The 16564-nt window shown below is 46.6% G+C and overlaps 1 protein-coding gene across 3 annotated transcripts in view; it reads left to right on the forward strand.

Moving 5' to 3' along the window:
- NID1 (nidogen 1) overlaps positions 1 to 16564 on the forward strand; it is a 94347-nt gene that overhangs the window by 63287 nt on the left and 14496 nt on the right. For all 3 annotated transcript variants that reach the window (XM_068547569.1, XM_068547566.1, XM_068547568.1), the window contains 2 exons: positions 11226 to 11444; positions 14008 to 14180. In XM_068547569.1, coding sequence (XP_068403670.1) covers positions 11226 to 11444; positions 14008 to 14180 — 392 coding nt within the window. The remainder of the gene's footprint in view (positions 1 to 11225; positions 11445 to 14007; positions 14181 to 16564) is intronic.

A 16564-nucleotide genomic window follows, 5' to 3' on the forward strand; every position in this document is an offset into this window, starting at 1 on the left:
GGATAGCTAAGGTGAACCCCCCTGTAACTACCACTCAGGTCAAGAAGTAGAACTTTACCAGCAGCCCCAGAAGCTGCTGCAGGTGCTCTGTTCCAGTAATTGCCTTCTCCTTCTCTCCAAAAGTAACCACCAACATCACCTTCACAGAAATCACTTCCTTGCATTTCTTGTTTTATCATGCATGTACATTCCTAGACACTATAGATTGAGAGTTGCTCATTTTTCTACCTCTAGTTCCCTCTGCCATCCCTTTCTTGTCCTTGAAGTTCATCTATTGAAGAACCCAAGACTTTTGAGCTGTAGTTTTGCACAGTCGGGGGCAGTTCAACACGCTCCTCTGTTCTCCATATCGTCTGTAAACTGGCAGCTGAGTCCAGAGGCTTGATCAGACTTGGGTTCAGTCCTTTCGGCAAGACAAGTGGTGGTCTTACCTTCCATCAGAAGCGCATAAAGTCTGCTTGTCTCACTCTAGGTGATGTTAGGAGCCATTAATGATTATGTCCTAGATCCATTAATTTCCAGGGAGTGGCAAATGGTGAGACGTTAATTCTATCATTTCTTTCTTCTTTATTCATTGGAGTTGATGCTCATTGCTTAGGTCCATTAATGTTTAGTGGGTAACAAAATGGCAATAGTCTAATTCTATCATCATGGTGGGTTTTTGTTTTTGTTTTTTTTCATTTATTAGTTGGAATACTTATAAAGAAATGCTTCCCCTCATCTACTCTTTGGATGCCCAGTGGTACACATGGATATCAATTGGTTGTAATCATTATTCTCATTGTGGTTCAGAGTCCCATCTTTGGCCCATGGGAACCTCTTCAAGTTGGCTCCTGGTCCTTTTGACATGATCCTAGTATAGTCATCCCTCCGTATCCATGGGGGTATTTTTTATTTCCTCTTTGATTTCTTCAGTGATCTCTTGGTTATTTAGTAATGTGTATCATATCTGGTTCCAGAACCCCCAAGGATAGTAAAATCCATGGACGCTCAAATCTCTTGTATAAAATGGTGTAGGATTTTCATATAACCTATCCACATCCTCCCAGATACTTTAAATCATCTCTAGATTACTTATAATACCTAATGCTATGTAAATAATTATAAATACAATGTAAATGGTATGTAAAAAATTGTAAAAATAATGTAAATGCTATGTAAATGGTTGTAAATACAATGAAAATTGCTATGTAAATTGTGTGGCAAATTCAAATTTTGCTTTTAGGAACTTTCTGGGATTTTTTTTTTTCTAATATATTCGATCTGTAGTTGGTTGAATCCAAGGATGTGGAACCTTGCAGATACAGAGGGTCCACTGTGGTCTTTAATATCCCCCTTGCTCTCTGAACTAGAACCAGCCTTTTTTCCATGAAGCTCTGGTTTCTTTTAGTGGGAAATAGCATTGCAGGACCACAATCTAAGTAGTAGAAATGTTCAGACAGAGCTAGGAATTCATGTGTCTGTGTTGATAGTTCCAATTCAAATACATGACCACGGGGTTTTTCCTTTACACTGTCTAGATTGTATCCATATCTCCTTTCTTCCATACTGAGAATCCTGGTTCTCAAGGGCACAGTGGATGTAAGAATTAGAATAGAACATAAGTCTGGATTTACTTTATTCCACATTACACACATAACAGGCTGAGCATTCAAATACTACATACCACCAATACAGTTTCTTAGAACAATTAAAATTTTTTGCACGTGCCCTCCTATTTTTACAGTTATATCTACATTGCCTGGGCATGTACATGTAACCAACACCTACTATATTCTCTCACTTTGTTTGTTTGTTTGTTTTTGTTTTTTGGCTGTGCCCTGCAGCACGTGGGATCTTAGTTAACTGACCAGGGATCAAACCCACGCCCCCTGCAGTGGAAGCATGGAGTCTTAACCACTGGACCGACAGGGAAGTCCCTATGTTCTCTCACTTTGAACCCTCATTTGGTCTTAGTTCAACAAGTCACTATTTATTGCTTGTTATCAGTCCTTATGTCAATGCCTCTCTAGTTATCTGGTTGTCAGAAGCTTGTTCTCTAGAAAATTTCTCAGGAAGGGCTCATGAAAACAGTATTCCTTGGTTCATTTTGTTTCCTTGACTATCTCAAATATTCCTCTGACATAAAGCATGGCCGTCCAAAGGGCAAATGATAATCGGAAGATAATTTTCCCCTTTTTACCTGGATGCCCAAAGGATGTTTTTCTTTCTCTTCCATAGTTCCCTTCAAAAGTTCAACAGTTTTACTAGAATATGACTTGGTGTTGGTTGTTCTGGGTCTTAGTTACATGGTGTGCTTTTTCAATTTGTCATTTCACATCTTTTAATTTCAGGAAAGTTTTCTGGAATTTTAGTTTTAGTATTTGTTCTCTTTCCTTGCTTTGGGTTATTTTTTAGGGACTTCCATTTTGCATATTGAATCTTCTTTGCCTATCTCCAGTATTTGCCCGAATCTCCTAAATTTGTCTGATATCCTTTCTTTTTTTGTCTTTAAACATTTTCCTCACTTCCACCTTCTGTTTCTCTTAAGGCATACTCTGTTATGTTTATTCACTTTGTGTTCCATCTAGTTGAGTCTTCATTTCTGAAATGATTCTTTCTTAAAAGTTTCTACTTCTTTCCTGAATTCTGTTGCCTCATTTTTGAGTTTTTCAAATGCTGATTCATTTTGTTCTTTCCTGTTTTTTATCATTTTCTACTGTCTTTTCGCTTAAGCTGAAACATTGGGTTGGCCAAAGGTTCGTTTGGGTTTTTTCATAATATCTTACAGAAAAACCCTAACGAACTTTTTGGCCAACCCAATAGACGATTACAGTTTTGATCTGTTAGCACGTCTTTTTGGCAAGCTTTCACTATCTGTAGGGTTGTTGTACTCCTGACTATCCTTTTATATCCTTTTTCCTTATAGTAACTTTGTGTTGGATTTGCCCTCCATACTTTTCTGTTGCTCATTTTTATGAGAGTTTTAGTTTTCCTGAACTTTCTGAAAGAAACTTGGTGCAGATAGCTTTTTCTAGCGACACAGAGCTTCCTCTTCTGCTCTTTTGGTGAAGTGTTTAAAAATATTTCAGCTTACATTACGATTTCCTGGCTCTGCTCCCCTCCCCCGCTGGACCTTCTCTTTCCTTGTACGTGTCATCTTCATCCTCCCTAGTTTTGATTCCATTTCCAGCCCTTTCTCCCCAGTAGGGGCTAGATCTTCCAGCTGCCGTTGGCTTTACATTCCATCTTGGAGTAGAAAAATCCCTCCAAAGTTTCAGCTGCCATTTTCAAATTGGCCCGCTTTCCAGCTGAGTACCTGTTAGCTCTTGGGGTTCTCCTGTTCCCAGAACTGTTAGATGCCCTGCTGCCAATTCCCTCTCCTTTCTCTACACAGACACTGACACCAGGGGGGCTTTGTGACCCCTGCTTGTGTTTGGGGGTTCATAGGACAACCTGGTCACCTCGTTTCATTGTAAATGTTGCCCATGGCTTTTGTAGCTATTCTGTCTGTAATTAGATTCTAAAACTAGGCTGTTACCCTCTTCCCAGAGCCTCCCATTCCCTCTTGAACTACTGAAGCCAAATCCAGCCTCTGTACCCCGATACCCAATTTTATCTCGGAGACAGAGTTTTGGGTGAAGTAGAAAAGAAGAGCTTTATTGCTTTGCCAGGCAAAGGGGGACACAGTGGGCTAATGCCCTCAAAACTGTGTGTCCTGACCTGGAGGGAGTAGTGAGGAGTTTTATAGCAATGGTTCAAAGAGGGTGTGATCAGCTCGTGGACATTCTTCTGCTTGGTTGGTGGTGAGGTAAGCGGGAGTCTGCATCACCAGCCTTCTGGTTCCAGCTAGTCTGGGGTCTACGTGCTTGTGGGCAGCAAACAGTCAACTTCTTCCACCTGGTGAGGGTTTCAGTGTCTGCAAAACAGCTCAAAGATACTGCTCTGTGTATCCCTTGAGGGGGAACCAGGACCCTGCCCCAAGGCTGAGCTATTGTTTCTTGACTACTCCTCCCTTGTCTCTGCATCCCGTCTCTTCCCTGATTAGCATCTGTTTGAACCTACCCCTTGGAACTCAGGGAAGGTCTTGGAGGCTGAATGAAGCCTGTTTCCTGTAATCAAGAAATGGGGGACACAGAAAGGCTTTTGTGCCCAGGAGCCACACAGGGTCCTGCTCGGTTTCACTACTGCAGTCAGCTTTGCCCTACCATCCCCCAAACCCCCTCCCCACCCTGGAACTGCTCCTGTAAAAGTCAGCAATGACCTTCACTTTTTGTTAGATCTCAGCCCTGCCCCCGTTTCTTAGTAACGCTTGGTACAGTTGACTTCACCTTCCTGCCTAAAACACTTTCTTCTTTTGGTGTCCAGGATACCACACCTCTTAGTTTTCTCCATCATTGGCTGGTATGTGTCATTGGGGGTACGATTAACCTCATTGAATGGATGAGGGTTAGGGAAGCCACCTAACTTGCCCAAGGCACCTGGCTAACTAGCCAGGATCAATTGCTAAATATTTCTTAAGCATCTGTGATATGCCTGTCACTGTACTCGGCACATAAACAGTAATGTCTGCGCTCGCTCGAGAGGAGCTCACACTGCCCCTGGGCAGGAGAAGAGAGCGCTTGAAACTATAACGAGTCTGTAAGTGGTAACCAGTGGCTGGGAGAGGAGATCCAGGTGGGCTAGGGAAGTGAGGGAAAGCGTGAGAAGTAGGATTTGGCCTTGGAAGATGGGTAGGATTTGAACAGGAGATGGGGAGGAATAGTGGGGACGAGATACGGTTAAGCAGCTCAGGTGAGGTCAGGGCGTAGAGGATCCTGAAAACCAGGCCCCCAGAGGCTGGAGAACTCCTATGGTCTTGAGGCCCGTGGCCCCCTCTGGCCACCACCTCCCTGCCTTGTAGCCTCACACAGCCTCATTTCCAAGTCAGCTTCTCCATCCCTTCTTTTTCTCGAAGTCCTCTCACCGTAACCCCAAGGAGCATCATGTCAACCACCCTCACCAATATCCTGAATTTCTTGGCTTCTTTATCCTCCTCCATGCACGGCCTGAAAACCTCCAGCCTGAGGTGAGTGCTACACCCAGGCCACTGGGTTCAACCACGCGGAGTATTAGGGGTGTATTAGGAACACTGCAGATTGATTGCCCTCGGTGTCAGGTGACCCCTTGACCGAGGTGGTCCTCCTCTCGGCTCCCAAGCAGCCTGTTCGACCAGTACCAGCCACTTCTCACAATGCGTTACCCTGGTGGGGTCCTGTGAACTCCCAGGGCCCTCGTATCTAGCGACAATGCCCACAACCTGCAGGGCACCTGGCTCGCAGAGGTTTCAGTAAATGCTTATCACAAATACATAAATGATACAAGGGTCCATGGGATTCCTGATCTGAGAGGTACACCAATTTAAAAAGCCCACACTAGGGAATTCCCTGGCAGTCCAGTTTTTAGGACTCTGTGCTTCCACTGCAGGGGATCCGGGTTTGATCCCTGGTCGGGGAACTAAGATCCGGTAAGCCGCACAGTAGGGCCCCCCAAAAAAAAAAAAAAGGCCCACACTAATAGGGTGTCAGGAGAGGAAGGATGCAGGGGGTGGACCGAGGAGACAGGAGTAAAACCCAAAGACGCAGTTTCACACGATGTGACGGCACACAGGCTAGAGGTGCATTTTCTCTTCCTGATGCTTTATGACCTTTCTGCTTTCCCCTCCCCTTTTGCCCTTTGCTAATTGCTGGTTTATTTCCCCCTTTCTGGGCATTCTCCTTCCTCACCAGTCCTGTAAGAATTGGGGGCAAATGTTGGGAAGGGACCTGAAGAGAGTTCATAAGTAGAGAGATTTTTACCACCATCATCATCATCGGTGGTGGAGATTGTGGTGGTGTCCTTAGTAAACCTCACATCAGATGGGTATTGTTCTCTTACTTGTAAATTCCCATTCTTGGAAATTTGTCAGTCTTGGACTAACAAGGGTCCATTTGGCAGCTCAGGAGATGAGGCCAGGAGCCAAAATCTCAAACCCAGCAGAGACCAGGCATGGTTTCACCACGCCCATGTTAGCTCATCCCAAGATGCGTGTGTGTGGCAGTGCCACTGGGAGCAGGTGGCCCCTTACAGAGGGGGGTGGACTGTGCAGGAAGAGGTTGAATAAACGGAACCCCCCAACAAGTTCCTCCATCCCACTGAGTGTATCAGAGGCTACAAGAGTTATTTATTTGAATTAACACCTAGGAAGAAGTTTAATCAGGCAAGGGAATGGGATGCAAATCAAGAGACAAAAACATGTGCTTTTTTTCTTCTCCATCTATTTCCTTTTCCTCTCATTCTCTTTGTCCCCAATTTGAGAAAAGTCACCCCAGAATCCCTGCTGTTCCCTGGATAAGTATCAGGTCTCGAATGCTTCCTCCCCCGAGCAGATTAAACTAGGTGAGTAAAGAGAATCTTGCCTCAGTTATTTTATCAACCAGAAGCAAGGCCGACGTGTCCTTATTATCCCTTCCCCACCCCACCCACAGTGGGACATTCCCTGTGGGAGCCTGGAGCCCTCAGGGGAGGCGCCCACAGGGGCTGCTGTGGGCCAGGCTGAGAAGCCATCCCAGGGAACACAGTGATATCACAGCTTTCCATAAACACACTTGGGGACTTCCCTGGTGGGCCAGTGGTTAAGACTCGGCGCTTTCACTGCCGAGGGCGCAGGTTCGATCCCTGGTCGGGGAACTGAGATCCCACAAGCCACGCGGCGCGGCCAAAAAACAAAAAACAAAAAACAAAAAAAACACACACTTGAAATTCTGTTTCCTGAGTCACAGCTGAGGTCTCCCCCACCTTAATATAAGTTCAAGATAACAGCACTTGAGATACAGTTGAGGTACAGCTCCACTGGAAATTCTAGATCACTTGAGATGTTGTGTATTGGCTAACCCAAAACTGTCAGCCACGTACAAGGGAGGTACCCCTTCCTCCCTTACAAGTTTGATTTGGTTGACAGTACACAGAATACCAGCCTGTTTTCTAGTTGGAAAGGCAGCACTATATACATATGTTGATGGAAGGGAAACAAATCTGTGGGCCACAGACAATTTCGGGGAGTGAGTTAAGCTAACTTGTGTGTGTCACCATTGACATAACACATTCAGTGCGCGGGGGGCGTCCTAGGCACTGGGCATGTGGGTGCAGAGGGCCCGGGGCTGGGCTAGGAATCCAGACACCCGGGTTCTAGCTTGAGCTGAGCCACTTGCTAGTGCCGTGGCCTGGGGAAGCCAATCTGAGCTTCTGTTCTCTCATTTGACGTAAAAACCGTAGTTGCCTGTTGCATAGGATTATAGTGAGAATTCAGTGAACGATGTGTGAGCGGAGACAGCTTGTATAGAAACTAAAGCCCTGTACGAATGTAAGATACCGAGGAAGTAAACAAGCCCTACATCCAAGAGTGAAGAAAACCAACATTTTTATCATCAACCAGATGGTATTATTTGTGTCTTTGTTTGGCTCTTCCTACATCAAATACGTTTTGTGGTTGTTGTTGTTGTTTTTGTTTTGTTTTTAATTTTATTTTTTTAACTGAAGTGTAGTTGATTTACAATGTGTTAATTTCTTCTGTGCAGCAAAGTGGCTCAGTTACACACATATATACATTCTTTTTTATATTCTTTTCCATTATGGTTTATCACGGGATATTGTATATAGTTCCCTGTGCTATACAGTTGGGGCTTTTGTTTTTTATATTAGCCTCTGGGACAAAAGAGAAAGCAGACCCAGTTTCCCCTCCCAGGTTCAACACACACTTTCCTGGCAGGCTCGCTGTTTCTAATCGAGGGGCCAGCCATGTCCAGCAGGCTGATATGAAAACTGGCAGCACAGAGGCACTTTAAACATTCATCGGCAGCGCATCACCGAACACACTGTGAAGGCCTGGTGTAGATACAGTCACGGATGAACGCACTCTCATTCATTTACTATATGTATTGAACTTGGATGCTTTCATGCCACATCCACAGAGTTGAGTTGTGACAGAGACCATATGGCCCACATAACCAAAAATATTTATTCTCTGCCCCTTAGCAGGAAAAGTCAGTGGAGCCCTGCCCTCAATTGTATAACCACAAGCTTCCAGTAAATATCAAAAAAAGCACTCCAGCACGCTTTTGCTCTCCAAGCCCTACAGAGAGGATCTCTTGTGTGATACAGTCACAGATGAACGCTAGAACCCAGGTCTCTGGATTCCTAGCCCAGCCCCGGGCCCTCTGCACCCACATGCCCAGTGCCTAGGACACCCCCTGCTCACTGAACGTGTTATGGCAACGGTGACACACACACGTTAGCTTAACTCACTCCCCGAAATTATCTGTGGCCCACAGACTTGTTTTCCTTCTGTCATCTGGTGTAGATACAGTCACAGATGAACGCTGGAGTGCAAGACTTAAAATTCCAGCCGTTTACATTGTCTCATCACATTCTACTCACGCCTCAAATAATACCGTGGGATTAGTTACTCCTGCCATCGCTGGTCAACCAGCATTGCTGACAGGGCCATATGTGGTGGAACTGAGCATCAAAAACATTTTTCAGACACAAAATTCTGTGAAATATGTAATATATTATTATATACTCTATTATTACAATATATATATTATGAACACAGCAATATATTAATATACATTAATATATTAATTAGAGTATTTATATAAGATTTCTCCCTAACATAACTAGCAATGCCCTAGAGCAGGGGTTGACAGCTACAGACCCACAGGCCAAATCTGGCCCACTGTTTGTAATTAAAGTTTTATTGGCACACTCATTCATTTACAATATGTATTAAACTTGGATGCTTTCATGCCACATCCACAGAGTTGAGTTGTGACAGAGACCATATGGCCTACATAACCAAAAATAATTATTCTCTGCTCCTTAGCAGGAAAAGTCAGTGGAGCCCTGCCCTCAATTATATAACCACAATCTTCCAGTAAAGGTCAAAAAAACGCACTCCAGCACGCCTTTGCTCTCCAAGCCCTACAGAGAGGACCTCTTGTGTGTATGTGCTGTGTCCTGGGCTCCTCTGTCAAGACACTGACTCATTGGATGGTTACTGTGTGTTTGCTTGTTCCCTTCCCTCCAGACTGGGAGCTCCTTGAGGGCAGGGCCTGGGGTTTATTCCCATGTCCATCCCCACTCCAGCCCAGGAGGGGCTTCCTAAGTCAAGGTTAAGGGGATGCAGTCTCTCATTACCTTCTCAGAGCCTAGAATGTGCTCAGGGAGACAGACCAGGAACAGCCTTAGAGTCTCAGCATTAGTGTGATGAGAGTCACAGGGCGGGCGAGGCCAGAGCATCCTGGGAGCTCTTGGAGGGCCCAAGAAGCACATGTCTGAGCTGATTCTTGAAGGATTCACCGGGCAGGAGGAGCGGGGGCGGGGAGTCACACAATGAACGGCACATGGAAAGGCCTGCAGGAGAGGGGCAGCAGACGTGGTTCAGTTTGGCTGAAGTGTGGCTCTCGGCAGTGTCTGGGCATCGCTTTGGGTGGTGGATGCCGCAGAGGTGATGGCAGCGCTGGCCTGGCTGGATGCTGTGGTGGCTGGAGTCTAGCCAGTGTGGAAGCAGCTGCAACTCTGCCACTTACAACTCTATAAACATGGGAGTTTATGCCAGTTCATAGCTTCTCATCAGCAATTTCCCAAAGATAGAGCAGTATTTCCCAGCCTTGGGATCTGAGTTACACAGTCAAAAGGCCATGTTTCATGCCAAACACTAGCATGTAATTAAAAGGAAACATACAAATGTTGGTAAATGTGCCCTGTGGCCTTTGGTCCCCCAAATCTTTGACCCCAACTCAGTGTGGGTAATCAAGAAGCTGGTGATGATAAAGAGGACAAATTTAAGAAACACAAAATTTCTTAATACAAATGTCAGTGCTGTCCATCGAGTGATGAATGGATAAACAAAATGTGGTGTAGCCATGCAATAGTATATTATTCAGCCACAAAAAAGAACAAAGTACTGGGACCTCCCTGGCGGTCCCAGTGGTTAAGACTCTGAGCTTCCACTGCAGGGGCCGCGGCTTCGATCTCTGGTCAGGGAACTAAGATCCCACATGCCGCGTGGTGCAGCCAAAAATAAATAAATAAAACATCTTAAAAAAATAAAATAATGAAGTACTATTACATGGCTACAACACGGATGAACCTTGCAAACGTTCTGCTGAGTGAACGCAGCCGGACACAAAAGGTCGCATATTGTACGATTCCATTTATGTGAAATAACCAGAATAGGTAAATCCATAGAGACAGATGCAGACTGATGGTTGCCAGGGGCTGGGAAGAAGGAGGAAGTGGAGACAACCATTTAATAGGTCTGGGGTTTCCTTTTGAGGTGAGGAAATGCGTTGGTACTAGAGGGAGGAGGTGGTCGGTCACTCAGCATTGTGACTGTACTAATGTCACTGGATTGTTCACTGTAAAATGGTTGATTTGGGGACTTCCCTGGCGGTCCAGTGGTTAGGACCCGGTGCTTTCTCTGCCGAGGGCCTGGGGTCGATCCCTGGTCTGGGAACTAAGATCCCAGAAGCCACATGGTGCTGCCAGAAAGAAAAAAAAAAAAGGTTGATTTTATGTTATGTCAGTTTGCCTCAGTTTTTCAAAACAAAAAAAGCATGGCCTAGGAAGGAAAAGAAAATGCAGGTATACTCTTCTTGACCGTTAAATTCACTAAATAATAATGATGTTTAAATTTTTTTTAATTAATAAAACATTTGGGATTAACATATACGCATTACTATATATAAAATAGACAATCAACAAGGACCTGTATAGCACAGGGAACTCTACTCAATATTCTGTAATAACCTATATAGGAAAAGAATCTGAAAAAGAACAGATATATGTATATGTATAATTGAATCACTTATCTGTACACCTGAAACTAACAACACTGTAAATCAACTATTCACCAATATAAAATAAAAATTAAATTTAAAAAAATTTTTAAATAAGCTATAAGGGTATATCATACAGCATAGGGAATATAGCCAATATTTTAAATAACTTTAAATGGAGTATAATCTATAAAATTTTTGAATCACTATGTTGTACACCTGAAACTAATATAATATTGTCAATCAACTATACTTCAATAAAAATGAATTAAAAATATTTTTAAATTAATGAAACAAAACTCAGTAGTGAACCGGCAGCTCCTGAGGTCCTGAGTGGGATGTGGGGACTTGAGCTGATGACCCTCCTTTTGCTCGCCTCTCTAATAGAAGTGGAGAAGACCCGATGCCAGCATGAACGAGAACACATCCTCGGGGCGGTGGACCCCCAGCGCCCCCGGCCTCCGGGACTGTTTGTTCCCGAGTGTGATGAGCACGGACACTACGCGCCCACCCAGTGCCACGGCAGCACTGGCTACTGCTGGTGTGTGGACCGCGACGGCCGTGAGGTGGAGGGCACCAGGACCACGCCCGGGATGAGGCCACCATGTAAGTCAGAGGACAGTGCTGGAGACAGGAAGTCTCAGCACCTGCAAGCATCGCTGGGGACCCTTGCCGGGGACCCTTGCCAAAGGTGCAGTTGGCACTTTCTGCCTGCCCTAAATCCTGACCTGCTCCACTGGCTCGGAGCCCGTCCTTCCCTCCCTTTCTCCCCTCTGCAGCCCCCTTTTCCATCTCCCTATCACTTGCCCACCCCCACCATCTCTCTCCCCACTTTCCCTCTCCTCCCTCTTACCCTTTCCTCTTCTTTTTTTGTGCAAACCTGTTCTGTGCAAATGATGGGCAGGACCCGCTGCATTGAGGCTGCAATTGGTAGCAGAGAGGGTGTGTGCTCAGGGGTCCCCGAGGTAAACCTTGCAGTGGGTGGCCCAGCGTTCCAGCGGCTCTGCGCTGGCACACAGCGCAGGGATGGGAGAGACCAACCGGAGCCCCTCCCCAGGCGTGGAGGGGCTTACTCAGGCATGGAACTGTTCTCCTCCTGGTACACTTGCCTCTTTCACAGTTGCGCCTGGACCTTTAGGTACTCGGTCCATTTAGAACGGCAAGAGCAAACAGCCGCAAAGGTTTCTGCAAGATAGTTCTGCGACGGTCCATGACGGTGGGAAGGTGCCGAGCTGGGGGCCAGGCTGTGTGACACTGGACAGATACTTGCCTGAGTCTCAGCATCCTCGGCCTCAACATCGGATTCGAACAAAATAATCTCTAGGATGCTTCTCAGCTCTAAAATTCTGTCACAGGCGTAGAAAGTGGTAATTGTCACAAATTACCAAAATCTAATACAATCAGTCCTTGCCTCTCCATTCTCCATTTAGCTAATAATCATAAACTGATCCCCTACCAGATAGTTTCCCAAAGCTGCTAAGAGGCTGCTGAGTAAACAGTGATCACTCACAGGGACTTCCCTGGCGGTCCAGTGGTTAAGACTCCGCGCTTCCAGTGCAGGGGGGCGTGGGTTCAATCCCTGGTCGGGGAACTAAGATCCCACATGCTGCGAAGGGCGGCCAAATAAAAAGAAGTGAGAAGTGATCACTCACAAACTTCATTACGCCAGCCAGCCAGCATTAACTGAGTGTCAGATTGGTGTGGTCAGTGCTGGCAGCCCACAGAGGGAAGCCCCAGTGCCAGCCCCAGAACCTCAGAGGACAGGTAAACAGGTGCAGGGTAGGGAAAGAAACCTTAAGAGAGAGTAGGTGGGCCAGGAAGCACAGTGGCTTGGGGGGTTGCGGGCTAGCCCAGGAAGGCTTTACAGAGCAGTACCATGAGAACCAAGGTTTTGAGCAGGGCCAGAGTCAGCTGCGCTGGGGAGTAGGGGTTGAGGAGGCCCATGGTCCAGGCAGCAAGAACGGGCGGAGAGGCAGGAAAAAAACCCCCAGGGGTTTGTGTCCTGTGGGAGGGAAGCAGAATGGAGGTAAGGACATCAGATGCCCCGCTGAGGGGTCTGGATTGGTCCTGAGGGCAGAGGGGAGCCCAGGAAGGGTTTCGAGCAGGCGCTGATGTGACCAGGTTTCAGTTTTAGAAGAGCTGAGAGGGAGGAGTGAGGCCCTGGTGGTGGGGAGGCGAGTGCAATTAATTAATTGCAGTATTTCTAATTAATCCAGGTGAGAAACGGCGAGAGTCTGACCTGAGGTGCTGGCAGTGAGTTTGGAGGGATAGATTCCAGAGATACTAAAAAGGTCCACGAGATTGGTTTATATCATTGATTGGGTATAACAGGCAAGATGGACAAGAGAAAAGAACTGAAAATGAGCTCAGTGCTGACCTGGTCCCGTTCTCTCACTTCAGAGAGCAGGAAACGAGCCCAGGAAGGTCCACGACATGTCCACACGGCGAGTGGCAGGGCCAGGTCTGGGACCCAGGTTTCCCGACAGCCACTGCATGTTCCTTACCCGCAGCACAGGCTGCCTGTCCCCTCCTGGGACATTCTCTTGTCAGGTGAGCCAGGAGCTGTGCTGGGCCACCAGGTCAGCAGGTAGGAGGCAAGGCCGAGTCTGAGGGAGGATTAGCCCTGCCCATCATTTCGTTCTGGAAAGCCCAGAAGGCCTATGTTCCCGTTTGTGGCGTCTGAGACCCTCCCACCCCCGTGGGATGGGGTGAGCGGGGCTAGTCCACTCAGACGGTCTCCTCCAGCATGAAAATACTCAGCAGCTTCCTGCTGGGGTGCGAGCTCCCTGTGGCCAGGGTTTCAGGGTTGCTGCTGTTGCATTGTTTCCGTTCACTGCTGCAGCCCGTGTGCAGAGCAGGGCACCGAGAGCCAGGTTAGTTCCATTAAGGGGGAGACTGAGCCATTGTTTCTTTCCAATCGACCTTTAATGTTAAACTCTGGCCCTGCATCATCTTCATCACAAATGCCCTTTGATTGACTGAGGTCTTTCTGCTCCTTGTGCTTTCGGATATTAAATGTGCGCGTGCAACGGTGCAGTCTGTGGTGCCATGAAGGTGACGTGACCGGGTGTGGGTGCATGTGTGTGAGTCCGTGCACGCGCCCACACGCGTACGTTTGTGCGTTCCTACTGCACGCGGGCCTTACTCACTGCCGTCTCCCACCACCCAGGTCTGAGTACAGTGGCTCCCCCAGTTCACCACGGACCCTCAGTTCCTACCGCCGTGATCCCCCTGCCACCTGGGACCCACCTACTCTTCGCCCAGACCGGGAAGATAGAGCACCTCCCCCTGGAGGGAAGCACCATGACCAAGACGGAAGCCAAGGCACTGCTTCACGCCCCGGTGAGTGCTGGCCGATGGCACTTGGTGACAATTTCTGCTTCAATGGCCTGGAGCAATGAGCGGGGTGCAGTCAGCCCAGGGACCAGGGCTGGACCCCTGGACCCAGGACCTCTTCATTCTGTGTGACCCTGGGTGTCCACCTCTAAATGGGGCCACGGTATTCCTAAGCACCCCCGTGAGGCTCGAGGGTGGGAGCAGAAACAGGAGGGCTTCCAGAGAGACCCCTTTGGTATCTGACCCCTCAGGTGGGCGCGTCATGTGAGTTTGCTCTCTTGTCTGCGAGCATCTGCCAGGTTTGATGTTGCCATCCCTGCTAAATTAGCAACGTGACTCATCTTTCGGCAGCCACTCAGCTCAAGATGCTCCTGTCTGCCCAGAGGCAGTAAGTAACCAGAGCTTTTCAAAGCTTCAAAGATGCATTTTGTGAGTCGGGGAATTTTTGTCCGTTAGTTAGAGGTCAGACACTTTTGAGAAGCTTTTCTATCTGGGATCCTGACCTCCTGCCAGGAAACCAAACCTGAGACCTGGTGGAGGCTTCTGGCTGTGGACTCAGGGTTGCCAGGGCAGTGGGGCCCGTCAGGGTTCTCTAAGGAGTGAAGAAGTAGCAGCGAGCGGGCTACCAGCTCTTAGAGATGAAAGTCCAGCAGGAATCCTCTTTACCCCTCAGTGCTGGTTGCAGAGCCTGCTTGAAGATTCCGGGTAGAAATGTTACTTTTTTCTCATTTTCCTTTCCCTACTCCCCTGTCTTTCCCACCTGCCCTATTTTCTCTTCCTGCATGGATCTCTACACACCGCCATACCCCCTCTTCTTTTTGACCAGGGAGGAAACATGATCAAAAAAAGTCTGCAAAATAAAAATGCTTCTTTTTTAAAAAATTTATGTTATTGAAGTATAGTTGATTTACAACGTTGTGTTAATTTCTGCTCTACAGCAAAGTGATTCAGTTATACATATATATATATATATATATATACATTCTTTTTCATGTTCTTTTCCATTATGTTTTACCATAGGATATTGAATATAGTTCCCTGTGCTCTACAGTAGGACCTTGTTTATCCATTGTTGTTTATCCCTTTTGTTTATCCATGTAATTGTTTGCATCTGCTCATCCCAAACTCTCATTCCTTCACCCCCACCACCTCCCCCTTGGCAACCACAAGTCTGTTCTCTGTCTGAGTCTGTTTCATAGTTAAGCTCATTTGTGTCATATTTTAGATTCCACATATAAATGATGTCATATGGTATTTGTCTTTCTCTTTCTGACTTACTAACTTACTAGAGATGATAATCTGTAGGTCCATCCATGGTAAAAATGCTTTTCAGAAGCCTCTTGCAAAGCAGCCTTGATTGGATTCATGTTCTTCCCCAACACAAAACCCTCTGATGGGTTCCCTTAACCCAGAAAAATATCCAGTTCTTTCCATGGCCTCTGGCTACCTCTCCCACCCCATTCCCTACCACTGCCCCCTCACTCACCGGCTGTAGCCTTCTGGCCTTCTAGCTGGTCCTCAACTCACCACGCATGCTCCCACCTCAGGGCCTTTGCACTTGCTGTCCCCCCTGCCTGGAGTTCTCTCATTCCAGACACTTGCACGGTTCACTGCCGCATGTCACTTGAATTTCTGCTGGCACATCAGCTCTTAGAGAAACCTGTCCTGGCTGCCCTATCCAGACTGCAGCCTCCACCTACCCTGCTTTGTCTTTCATCAGGCACCCAGCACTACTCGAAACATTGTATATCAGGGTACTTGTTCTATGTCTGATGTATCTCTTCCCACCAAGAATATAAGCACAGCAAGATCAGAAATTGTCCATCTATTTCATGGAGTTGTTTGTTTCACAGTGGTATTCGAAGATCCCAAACAGTGCTTGGCACTTGAAAAGTATTTGTTGAACAAATGTGTAAGTGATCTTTGTGATTTCCTGTTGCCTCACTGAAGCACACAGCCCTCGAGGGGTAATCATCATTCTTCCTCCATATCCACTAGCACACACTCCCGGGTAGTGGGAGTGGGTTAAATTCCGTGTGAAAGTCGTTTTCCCCCAAGACCAAGGGGAGAGGCTTAAATGCCAAATGAGTCTATGAAAAGCAGGAAATTGAGATGGGATCAGTGGAGGGAGAGTGCTGAAACAACATTATAAATATTCACTGCGTCCTTCCTATCTGTGTATCATCTATCTGTCTGTCCTTCTGTGTATGTATGTATGTATGTATGTATGTATGTATGTATGTATGTATCTATCTATCTATCTATCTATCTATCTATCTATCTATCTATCTATCTACCATTTAGCTATTTTAACTGTAGCTAATGCCACTGTGGCATTAAGTACAACAATCATCACCATCTATCTCCGGAACCTTTTCCATCATCCCAAA

Source organism: Eschrichtius robustus, chromosome 7 (assembly GCF_028021215.1).
Source record: "Eschrichtius robustus isolate mEscRob2 chromosome 7, mEscRob2.pri, whole genome shotgun sequence".
NCBI classification, from domain to species: Eukaryota; Metazoa; Chordata; class Mammalia; order Artiodactyla; family Eschrichtiidae; genus Eschrichtius; species Eschrichtius robustus.